At 43.2% G+C, this 12,371-nt stretch overlaps 1 protein-coding gene and 1 non-coding gene across 4 annotated transcripts in view; both read right to left on the reverse strand.

Moving 5' to 3' along the window:
• Positions 1-294: 294 nt before the first annotated feature.
• Pfkp (phosphofructokinase, platelet) overlaps positions 295-12,371 on the reverse strand; it is a 57,069-nt gene continuing 44,992 nt past the window's right edge. For 2 of the 3 annotated variants that reach the window (XM_046432065.2, XM_046432066.2), the window contains 6 exons: positions 7,998-8,162; positions 6,158-6,219; positions 5,505-5,616; positions 4,271-4,370; positions 1,105-1,207; positions 295-724 (listed from right to left, as the gene is read on the reverse strand). In XM_046432065.2, coding sequence (XP_046288021.1) covers positions 574-724; positions 1,105-1,207; positions 4,271-4,370; positions 5,505-5,616; positions 6,158-6,219; positions 7,998-8,162 — 693 coding nt within the window. In that variant the 3' untranslated portion in view covers positions 295-573. Of the gene's footprint in view, positions 725-1,104; positions 1,208-4,270; positions 4,371-5,504; positions 5,617-6,157; positions 6,220-7,997; positions 8,163-11,712; positions 11,866-12,371 lie in introns of all 3 variants that reach the window. The other variant, XM_058575059.1, reaches the window with a different exon arrangement.
• LOC124084789 (small nucleolar RNA SNORD103/SNORD85) lies at positions 5,890-5,963 on the reverse strand. The gene has a single exon (XR_006849243.1). It is a non-coding gene; the product is annotated as a small nucleolar RNA SNORD103/SNORD85 (small nucleolar RNA).

Below are 12,371 nucleotides of genomic sequence, written 5' to 3' on the forward strand. Positions count from 1 at the left end.
CTCTCTCTCTCTTTCTTTTCTTTCTTTACCTTGTCTCACTTTGAAGAGAGACTAAGAGCTTAGAGTTAACCTACCCACCACATGGTGTATCAGAGCCAGGCCCAGGCTGATTTCAGCATGGGCTAAAGGGCAATTCCATGTTTATTAATGACACAGTTGCTGTTTGGATGACTTTGTGCTTATTATTTCAATGATCCTCTACATTTTGCTAATCTCTGCCCAGAAAACTGCTGAGGAATCTTTTAGTGGCCACCCACAGATCTTGTTTTAAATTCAAGAAAATAAACAGTGCTCTTAAGGGTTTCAGCCATATGTTTAATTCCACTAGACAGACACATTTTGAAGCATGAAGATAGAATACAAGGGGGAGGAGACAACTCACTGGAATGGGTAGGGGTTTATGTCGCAGATGATTGGGATAAGATGACACTGGTAACTGATGCTTTCTGATTAGCTGTTACTGCCAACAATACTTGCGTAAAGTGCCGATAAATAACTTAAATGTTACAAAAAGATGGTCCCGGTAAGTTCCAGGCCTCACTGAACACGTCATTTTGATGGTCAGCACAGCACTCAGATGGCCGCAGGTTCCCCTTGAGTATTCTGGTCTTGCACGGGCTCCAGCTGACCAGAGTCAGACACGTCGAAGCTTGCCTTGTACTTGGCCAAGATCTTCATAAGAGGCCGCAGTTTCAGCCACCATTGTTCTTTGGGAATCCTGTGCCTAGGAAGGAAGACAAGACAGTGCCACCTTCCCTGCTGGAAGACAATTTCCAGCTGCCTCTGGCTGCAGCCAGGCCAAAGGAGACTTGTCAAAAAAGGTGGGTTTATGGAGTCACCTGACTAACCTTTGGATGATAAAGCCAATTTTCACAGATCAAATGAAAATATTATTTTTGTATTTCTAAAAGTTCTGCCCTGTTTCTCAATGTCTACTATTCTTTAACCTTGCTCTAGAAGAGCCCATGTGTTCCTTCAAACACTGCCATGCTTTACTTACAATCAATAAGATTGTGGTGTCCCTTTGTCCTCATGACTCCTATTATTCATTCTTGCTAACAGCTATGACATTTACTCGTACAGTACAGTGTTTAATTGACTTACTCAAAATCTGTTTCCTTCTTTAGATCTGCCACAGGTTGGAAAAGGACATTTCTTTTGCTTATTCCCAGCACACAGATGCAGTCGTCAGAAACACATTTCTTTCCTATGAGAGTTAAAAAAAAAAAAGAAAGAAATTAGGAACTACTAATGCATCATGTCGATAAAATGTCATGTGAAGGTGAGGTAAGAGTTGGATGCCTCAGAGCCACCTTGGGGTGGATGCAGGTAATTCCAGTTTTGACCAGTAAGCTTGGAAATCCTGATGTGTGCCATGGATTACATTTGATAATCAGCTGTGTATCCAGTGGGGACAGCCAGTGCACAGTGTGCCAGTGTCCTTTGAGACTTTCCCAGAGTCTCCTCCAGGCCCTTCAGGACTAGTGAGGAGGAAGGCCTAGGTTGTGGTGAGGCCTCCCTCCCTTGAAAGAGGCTGTTCACCTGCCACTTACCAGAACAGTGGCCACCACAGATAGAGGGAGGGATTTATGCAAAGAATGTTTTTAACAATGAATAAATATTTCACTAACTAGTGGAGTAAGGAAAAGTGAACTTAAATTGCAGAAAGGCAGACACTGAAAGTTAATGAGAGGAGTATCCACAAATGAAATCTAAGAAGTAGAAAGATATATCAAAGTATAAATTGATGTAGAAAAACTATCAAAGTAGAAGGAATTAAAGCCAACATCAGTTCTTCAATACTAAAATTAGGTTGGAACTGCTTATATCACCATCTTTACATAAGCTGTGTTTTTGTAAACCAGACTAGAAATTGTATAAAAACACACATCTGAGATGACTGGCCCAGAAACCTGTAGGGCAGGGGTGGCATTGACAAAAATTGGCACAAAAAGCCCATCTCAGGATTAAATGAAGACTAAATATGTGCTGCAGGCACTGAAAGAAGAATGTTATGGGAAGTTCAGTGACAATTTTTTTTTTTGAGAATTTTAAATGAATTGAAAGTTTCCTAGAAGATGCAATTTACAAAAATGATTCAAGAAAAAAGAAAAAAACACAAGTGTTTCTATAAATGTGAGAGAAATTCAGCTGTCAAATCTTTCTACAAAGAAAACTGTGTATTTTGATGGATGATTTCACTAGAAGATGCTTCCAAATATTCAAAAGCAAAACAAAGCAAAACTCCCATCCTCTACATACTTTGAGGGAATTCCTCCTTCAAACTTGACCCCAACCCTTGACAAGGACAGTAGCAGAGAGGACATTGCTAACATGTTCACAATCACTGACACAAAAAGCCTGCACATAAGAACTACAAGTTGAATCCAGCAGTGAATTAAAAAGAACATTGTGACCAAGTTAATTCTGAAATTTAAGGCTGGTCAGTTTAATTTGTCACACTAACAGATGAAAAACAATTATCTCATGATATATAATATGATAAATAACATAACCTTTTATAATTGAAAAAATGCCTAGCAAATAATGAAAATATATCAAAGACTAATAGTAAATATGAAATCACAAAGACTTGAGTTAAATACTAATGATAACTCTTAGGAAATGCTAAAGGCATTCTTGGTTCCCATCACAATTGAGAAGGGCAGGAGCTCGAATGTCACTATACCCAGTGAAGCCAGAGCTGACTGGGGATGAGAGTTGGTGACATCACAAATGTCTCAAAAAATGAGGGCGGTATATAGATGATATGATTGTACATGTAAAAGTGAATTTATAAATTCTTACATCAGGATTCAGAGCATAGAAAAGTTAATTTCTACATACCAGCACAAAATATTTAAGTACCATTTGTAACATTTTAAAAAAATTAAGACTCTAGGAATAAATATACCAAAAAATATGTGAGGTCTTATGAAGAAAAACAAAGGTTTGGGCTGGGATTGTAGCTTAGGGGCACAGTGCTTGCCTAACATGTGGGAAGCACTGGGTTTGTCCTCAGCACCACATAAAAATAAATAAAAAGGTATCGTGTCTATCTACAAAAAAAAAAGAAAATATTATATTAAAAAAAAGGCTTAGTGGGCTGGGGTTGTGGCTCAGAGGTATGCTCACCTAGCATGCATGAGGCACTGGGTTCGATCCTCAGCACCACATAAAAATAAAGATATTGTGTCCACCTATGATAGATAAAAAAAAAAAAAAATGAAAAAAAAAGGTTTAAGTTACTACCTGGCCTATGATTATAAAGTGGGGAAAAAATGAGATTTTTAATCCATAAATGGCACCCAAATAACTGATTACCCATACCACACAGGAAAAAATAAACTCAGATCTTAAGCTTCACATTAAGCAGATTAAAATAAATTACAAATAAAAGAACATTCTAGTAACAGAAAAGCCATAAAGGGAAAGGTGGGTGATATTCCAATAATATAGTAGCTTTGCCTCTATTAACCAGAAAATGCTGTGTACATGTTGGACTCTTAGCAACTAGCCAACAGAAAAATAGGCAAAACAGAGAAACAAGAATGTCATGCAACCTGCCATTTTCCTCTTTACCTGTTGAGTCCACTTCTCCAAGCCACAGTGAAACACCAAATAAAGGTCAGGGTATCAGATGTAAGCCAGATGGCAGTGACAGGACACTGCATGCCTGCAGGTGAGCATGGGACTGGTAAACTAATTTGAAGACCTTACAGTCCAGCAGAAACCAGGCATACAATTGAGCCAGTTCCCAGGGACCTGGGCACTACCATACTGTGTGGGATACTCAAGTGCCAGGACCAGAATGGTCAGCTGGCCTGGAGCAGCAGAGATGATGGATTTGCACGAGCACAGGTCATCACAAAAATTCTAAAATACTGAAGGACACACTTGGGTTCTGAAGGAGAAACATGATGTGGATACCACCTGTCTTCTGTTGTGGGATTCTGTGCTCTTAAAAGTTGTGAATGAAGCAATTAGTAAGTCCTAAGTACCTTAAGTAAAAGCTAATTCAAAGTGATTCTCATCGATAAAACAAGCCCATTTTACAGTCTTATTAAAAGTCTAACATTATGTGCAGCAGTTTCTGCCTAATAGATATAAAGCTACTAAATTACTGGAATGTCATCCACCACTAAAAGCAGGAGTAAAGTATTTTATTTTATTAATAGGATTTATATTTATTTTAATCTTGCAAGTCATATAGCAATGCTAAGACTAGCAAAAACTAAACAAAAAGCATGACCTTCCCATGACCTCCTACCTTTGCCATAGGACTCTTTCAGCTTAGTGGTGATCCATTGCATGGCTCTGGCAGAGATTTTGGTTCCAAAGTTTCTATCAAATGGAGAAGGTACTCCACCCTGTTTGTGATTAAGTTATTAGTTACAAAGCAAGCAGAAATGACAGTTTCTGTAGTTGAACAAGATTCACATTTTTAAGAGATGTGAACCTGCAAATATGGCATGGTTTGGCCTGTTTCTGTCTTGTTGGATTTGGTTGGGTCACAAACCCAAACTCTGATGGCTCACCTAGTTGGCAAGCCTTCCTTCTAATCAACTGGACCATCACCGACGAGTCCCCGAGTCCCCTCAGTATTGCAGAGTCTCACATCAGGGTTTCTTGAACTTATTTTGGGGTAAGGAGAGATGTCAGTTTCCTTTAAGAATCTGATAAACTGTGGATTTTTGTTTTTCCCCCCCAAATACACACTTGCCTATTTCATCATATGATTTAAGGACTCATGAACCTTTTGAAATAAATCAGTGGACCCTACTTTAAAAGTTCTCTAAAATACAAGGAATAGGAGGTAATGATGCAAACAGCAGAGACCTTCAAACTGGGAAACCTGGGACTACGTACTTCCCAGCTGAGCTCCAGTTGTTATTTGGGGGCACACTCAGAAATTGTAAAATTAAAGCTTACCCTACAGTTCTTTTCCAATTCATTCTGATTTTTTTTATAAATATCAAGTATCATTGGTCCAATATTCTACTTTAAATCTTATTAAACCCTATATTTAAGAAAATACTTGCTAGGCATGGTGGCACATGTCTGTAATCCCAGTGGGTTGGAAGGCTGAGGCAGGAGGGTTGTAAGTTCAAAGATAGCCTCAGCAACTTAGATAAAAATTAAAAGGGCTGGGGATGTGGCTCACTGGTTAAGTGACCCTGGATTCAATTACAGACACCAAAAAATATATATATATATTTTAATTTGTATACTATTTCCAAATGAACCAATGTCACTATTTACATGAAAGGTGAGAATTTCTTAAAATCTCCATACACTGTAATAATTATAAACGAGAACAAATTCTAAAGCTAATGAGACTTTTAAGATGGAATAATTCAGCCGCTGTTTCTAGTCACCCTAGAATTTACTTCTGAATACACATTTTTCCAAAAATGGGCATAATGAGGCATCAGTTGGAAGACAGCTCTCCTTCGTCTTGAGGAGCACAGAGGCCTCGGTGTGACCTGGGCCTCCAGCCCTACCTGCTGCATGTGGCCCAGCACGTTCTTCCTGCAGTCAAACACCCCTTTGCCTTCCTCCGAGTAGAGCTGGTAAATGAAGTCCGTGGTGTAGTTCTCACTGCAGCTCTCATTCCTGCCATGAACGGAAACAGCTGAGGTTATTCACCAGGCAAAGGCAAGCAGGGGTCTCCCAGGAAGCGATCTACCCGAGCAGCCCAGGATGCACAGCCACCTGTCAGGTGGGCCGCTTGGTCCTTCATCCCTACCGGACTAGGTATTTTCCCCTTTCTTCATAAAGGTCAAGGGGCTTAAAGAAAGATATGATTGGGAGATATCATGGGGAAAAGAAAAAGACGAGAGCAAAATTAAATTTGAAAATTGCCCTTCATTGCTTTATTTTTTTAACACTGGCTCAGAATAATGCTCTACTCAACAAAACTATGGTTTAAGTGAGGGCAAGTGAATATCAGCCTTGCCAGAAAATCACCCATTATTTAAATGCAAGTATATTTTTAACAGCATGCAATTGCCATATTTCTGTGTTCCTTCAGCATTTATAGTGAGAATCAGAGTGGCAAAGGAGTAATGAGTGCACCTTAGGTTTCAGATCACAAGATAGATTCTAAGAACCTAGGTCTAAAAAGGAAGTAAGATTAGAAATACTGTTTCATTACCTGAGCACAAGACCCCTCTGGATGGAGGTCTTCATTTTCTCTGTCAGGTGTTCCACGTTGGACTAGAAAGAGCATTTTGTTCATCAGACAATCAAATTATTAAGCACCTACTATGTGCCTACTCTAAGATCCTAAGTGCTAGAATAAAACAGCAATTGAGAGAGATGGCAGATGCTTTTATAGCTTACATTTATTTTATTTATTTGTGGGAGACTATAGTAGACAAAAATATATTAGTGATATATGTATAGTAGTGATAAATGCACCAGTAACAATAATCAAGATAATAATACATAGGGTGGCAACAGGGCTGAGTTATTGGGCATATTTATTTAGTGAATGGAAATCATAACTTCCACAAGAAATGCTCTCCAAAATAAGTGGATTTCCCTCTTACAGTTATTTATTTTATTCTGTGCATTTGCCTAATGTTTATACAATTATCCATTGTTCTTCATCTGTTTTCATGACTGTATTTCTTAGAGCTCTCAGAAAATAACTACCTGTTGCCTGATTTTATTTAAAATCTCATACAAATGCTTAAGAAACATTTTCTGACCAAGGAAAAATTTTATAGGCTCATGCATACATAAATTCTCTTAAAAAAAAATCGGTCTTGAAAGAATGTACAGAAACATTTCAGTCCAGCAAGGAAGATTACTAAAGGGCAGTAATTTCCTAATGACTCATCCTAAAAAATGTGTCATTGAATTTGTCATAATTACATTTCTTAACCATCTACCATGGGCCAGGAGCCAAAAGTGCCAATAAGGCACTGTCTTTTAGAGAGACCTCAAGTATTAACAGTTCAATATTGTCAATAAATTCATGCAATGTCCATGTCACCAAACATCTCATTACTTGATTTAGTTCAGAAACATAACTTGCTTAAAAACAGTTGCTCAACTTGTCTCATCTGTCCATGCTTATCCTTTTTCAAGGTGGAGTGGTCCATGCCTAGGCCTAACCCTACAGTCTGAGCAGACACTGTGGCCCTCATGGGCCTGCTCCTGCCTCCCCACCCAATCCGTGACCACCTGCTGCGGGTACTGAGGCTGCCACCAGCTCTGCCAAATGCCCACTGGTCCTTCCTCCAATCCAGCAGCCTGGTTCTGGCCAGGCCGGAGCCAGTCAGGGAAGAGCCTGGACGGACTGGCTGAACCAGCCATTGGCCTGAACAAACTGAAGGAAATGGGAAGCCTTAGGCCTCCTTCATCAGTCATCACAGATCTTAGGAGTTTAAAAGAGCTGCAGCAATGAGTGAGTCCTTGTGTCAATCAGGACTGGGTGCCATGATGCAATGTAGGTCCACTCAATGCAACCAGTGAGTCCTTGTGTCAATCAGGACTGGGTGCCATGATGTGCAATGTAGGTCCATCAACTGGTACATCCCCAGCACCGTAGGGCAAAGACCACTCTCCAGCTACCACAAACTCCCCACCCTTGGATCCACAAAGATTCCAGAGGCCTGGGACTGAGGTCATACATAATAGGCCTGCTCAACATATTGGATCCAGTTAAACAAGTATCACCTTTCAGTGACTTATGACACACATGAGACATACAGAGATGAAATCTCTGTACAAGCCTGTTTTCACACACAGGAATAAAAGGTGTCCTTGACCCTGTCTATTCACCCATCAAAAGAGCTCCTAATACTAAAGTCACAGAATCTGAATAAAACAAGGCAATGACTGAAGGGCATACAGCTTGGGATATTTTACAATACCATCTCCATCCCCTAAAAACGCAATCAGTGACAAATATGATTATGAACTCAGCGGTACCACATGGATTTTGAACTAAACAGTGCTCATGGGGGCCTGACCCTTTTACAAACCTGTAGATCTCTGATGTCAAATGGCTCTTCAAAAATGTAGGCAGCATCAGCTCCAGCTGCGAGGCCCCCCATGTTGGCCAGGTAGCCACAGTAGCCCCCCATGGTCTCTATGATGAACACTCGACGCTTGGTCCCGCTGGCCGACTGTTTGATTCTGTCACATGTCTGGTCACAGAAAAAGAGATCAGTCATTCCAACCCAGGACACTGGCTAGTGCCAGATGTGCACCAGCCTAGAGCCTTGCACCCCTCAAGAGGTATAGCAAGTCCCTCCACCAAGCCCGAGTGAGCAGTCATGAGCATTGGACATAGTGAGGAACAGTATGCACAGCTGCCTGGACCCTGCCTCAGTAACCTGAGCCAGCCTCTGCATTTATTTACCAGGGCCAGCTAGAAGCTATGATCACCCATGGTGGGGGCCTGGCCACTGTCCTTTTCCTGGGTGCCTTAGGAGGTGATGGGGAAAATGGTCACTCAAGACAGTTCACCTTTGCTTTTTTTCCTTGTTTTCATACTGGGGATTGAACCTAGGGACACTTAAACAGAGAGCCACATCCTAGCCCTTTTTTATATTTTGAGACAGGGTCTCCCTGAGTTGCTGAGGCTGGCATTGAAATCACAATCTTCCTGTCCCAGCCTCCCAAGCTGATGAGATTATAGGTGTATGCCACCACACCGAGCTCACCTTTGATTTTTCGATGTGCCCTTGCTAGTGCAAATCTAGATTTTATGCAAATGCCAACTATCCAGCTTAGTTGATGGAAATCACTACACTATGTTTGAAAAGCTCTGTCTGTGCCATTGGGGTTTTGTTCACCTTTAGTTCCGGCATGCATGCCACATCATGCTTAGGGGTACCTCTAGTCAGAGACAGACAGTAGTTTCTTAGACAAAGGCATCCAGAGAAGTCTTCCAGACACATGGGCACCTGGTCTCAAAATGAAACGTCTTATCATCCAACCTCCAGGCTCCTGGCAAGCAACTCAGGAACATCCAACTGCTGCCTCCTACCTGGGGCACAGGTCTAGGTGCCATTTATTTCCTCAGTACTCTGCCAAAGCTTCTAACCCCAGCCCCAGCACCCAATCTATTCACATAAAACTGAGATCCAACTTTAAAATTCAAAACTGATCAAATTCTTGCCTTACTTAAAATCTTCCACTAAGTACTTCAAGTACAGCTCAAAACCTTGAGATGGAACCCCTGTCCTGCCAGCTCCCATGGCCAGGTCCACTCCTGGCTCCAGCCCCTGTCCTGATTTGCAGACATGCTGCACTTGGATTGTCTTGGTGGTCTTCATACACTCTGGGCATGTGGTGGGCTGCACAGAAGCCCCCAGAGGTATCCTGATCCTAATCCTAGAATCTATAAATTAAGCTAAGGATTATCCAGGTAGCCTGTAAATGCCATTACATGTGTCCTTACAAGGGGAGTCAGAGGAGATGGGACACAGCAGCGGCAGACCAGTAAACACTGAGCAATATACCTCATGCTGGCCTGGAGGAAGGAGGAAAGGCCAGAGGCCAAGGCACCCAGCGCCTGCACCTTGACGTCAGCTTCCTGACTTCTGCCTTCAGAGAATAGTGAGTGCTTCTTGAGAGCACACTGGCGCATGCACAGTAACTACAACCACAGGAAACTCACAGACACTTTCTTCCCTCCTTACCTCTGACCCAGTTCAACGTCATTTCTTCAAGAAAACTCTCTAGGACTCTACAGTTCTGTCTTGTAGGGGCTCTTGTGACACTGGGTGCTTTCCTGATAGAAACCCCCCCAGGACGAGGTCCTGCAGTTACTTGTGAAGGTATTTGATTTGGGTGTCTCTTCCTCACTAGATTCCACAAGGGCAGGCATCTTGGGCTGGGCTTACCCACTGTAGCACAGTCAGCAGCTCCAGTGATGAGCTAGGTACTCAATGTCACAGAATGAAATAGATGCACATACCCCTGGCCCATCCATCAGCCAGTCCAGAGCCCATCATATAGGATTCCCTAAACTAGTCTCCAGGGCACTTAATGGAGAGTGAAGTCACTAGAGGACACAGCCCTGGGGAAAACTTCTGGGAAAATTTGTACTGGAAGAAAAACCACAAGCTATAGTTTAAATACCCTTAATATTTTACACTGGGTTTTCAAAACTATAAATGAAAGGTGAAAAGATAAAGAGGGGTTTACTACAGTGTTAAGACAGAAGGAAAGACAGTGGGCTGTACTGTGGGGACACAGTCTTGCTCTGCTAACAAGCTAGGAAGTCATATTTTCCTGACTACGGGATTCCCCCAAGGTAGCTGGTTGACTGCTGAACTCCAGTGACCAGGAGCAGCGGCTGTGCAGAGGCAAGAGGGGCCGGTGCCACTGTCTGCTGGCACAGAGCCAGCAAGTCTCATTTCCGGTCAGTGAACATGGGTAGTTAGTTCTGTGCTATTTGCAAATTGAGCAGTCTAAACTAACCCAGGTGTTCAAGGAGAGTAAGGCCCAGGCACTGTCCTGGGCCCTAACAGAGTTCAGTGATGGGCAGCTATTTTACTGATTTATCTGTGCTCTTATTTAACATGCAAAGAAACAGAACTCCAAGAAGGATAAGTGGGATATAAGGGAGCCTTGACCCTGGTGGTTATGAGCTGGGGACTCTGGAGGCACAAGAACCAGTTCCAGAAGGCAATAATGAAGATGTTTTCATAGGTTCAAGAGTCAAATGCTAGGATTGTGTGTGTGTGTGATGTGGTGTGTGTGTGGGGGGAGGTCCTCTCCTTTTCCTGCATTTTATTCAACCCAGAACAAAAACCTCGGATAAAACTGCTATTTTCTGAAGTTCTGTACCGAATTGAGCTAAGGAAACTCTCCAACAGCCATGACTTTTCATTGCAAACTCTGGAACTAACTCAGACATGAATGTCTAAGGGGCCCACAGGACACACTGAGTCAGAAGTTACCAGCGTGCTTGGCCAATATCCTTTTTCTGGTTTGGTGAGGAACAGTCTAGGCAGCAAAGGCCTTTGGAGCTACCAGATATTCTCAGGTCTAATGTACAGGAGTCACAGGCCATGAAGGCCTAGCACGTCACACATGCTGCAATGTGGACGCTGGCACCTGCTGGATTAGTCCCTACCCACAGGGTGCGGCAGTCAGTGAGCTCCTAGGGAGCCTCTTCATCTCTCTAGGAAGACTATGCTTCCAGGCAGTGGAATCCCACTTTTGTGCAGATGAGCACTGCTTCACTTTGGAGTCCTCATACTTACCAGGTACCTAAGCCCCCTTTCGCACGCTCCCATGACTTGTTCTGTGACGCTCCACTAAGGTCACACCTCTAGCTATTCAACTTCAGGCAGGAGCAGCAGGCCTCGCCAGAAAGGATGCCCACAGCTCACCTTGTTTAGGTGGTGCAGAAACATTATGCAAAGGGCTTTTATGTCTCACTTTGGTCAATACAAACAGGCTCTCCCTACAAGAAACTAGGAAAAATTACCTTATTACAGAAAACGTGACATAAAGCCAATCTCATAGGAAACAAAAAAATAATAATAAATTTGGCCCAATCATCCTAAGAGACTGAGTGGGTGGGTTTCCCCTTTTAATGTCCATTTGGGGGAAGGCAGGGGGTGAAGGGAAACTGAGAACTGGAAATGAGAGCTGGACCTCATGGCAATGTTCTTAAGGCAGAAGAATCAAATTGTTAAAGCAAACGCAACAAAGCAAAAGCGGACAGAGTTCTCTTACCTCAACCACTGCATCCAGGCCAGTGTCAGAGCCAATACTTATGTCTGTGCCTGGGACATTGTTGCTAATGGTAGCAGGCAGAACGCACACAGGGATGCAAAACTCCTCGTGGCTGTCGCGAGCATTAGCCATCATGATCGCGCTGGAGTAAGCCTGAAGCAGCAGGGCCACAGCAGTTAGCAGGCACAGGCTCGTCACCTGCCAGTCACTGGGTGTGGGCTGTGGTTCCAGGGATGTGACAGGGAGGGGCCTGAGTCGCCAGTGGGAAGCGGCTTCATGCAGGGCTACAGAGCCCACGGGGCCCGGATGAGCACTGCAGGAGCAGAGCAAGCTCCAACAACACCGGGCCACAGGGTGCAGCCTGTCCTCCTCCCCCGCTTCCCGCAGCAGAGGCCACAAGCAGTGGAGTCTGGTGGTGCAAGGCAGCAGCAAAGCAGGCACGAAGCAAAGCAGGGGTGGAGGCGGCACGAGTGTGTTAGTCATTAGACGGACAGCAGCTCATTTCTTGGCATCTCAGAGCGAGTGGGAGAGCCAATTAGGCTGGGATATCTAAGCACAACACCGATCCTGTAACTTCTGCAGGGAGGGGTGGGGAGAGCACAGGGCTATGAGGTCGACATCAAATGACTGGCATCACAGATGCAGAGCAGGGTCACCTG

This window comes from Marmota monax, unplaced genomic scaffold, assembly GCF_021218885.2.
Source record: "Marmota monax isolate L192 unplaced genomic scaffold, Marmota_monax_Labrador192_F-V1.1 WCK01_AAM20220418_F8-fsc00071, whole genome shotgun sequence".
Classification (NCBI taxonomy): Eukaryota; Metazoa; Chordata; class Mammalia; order Rodentia; family Sciuridae; genus Marmota; species Marmota monax.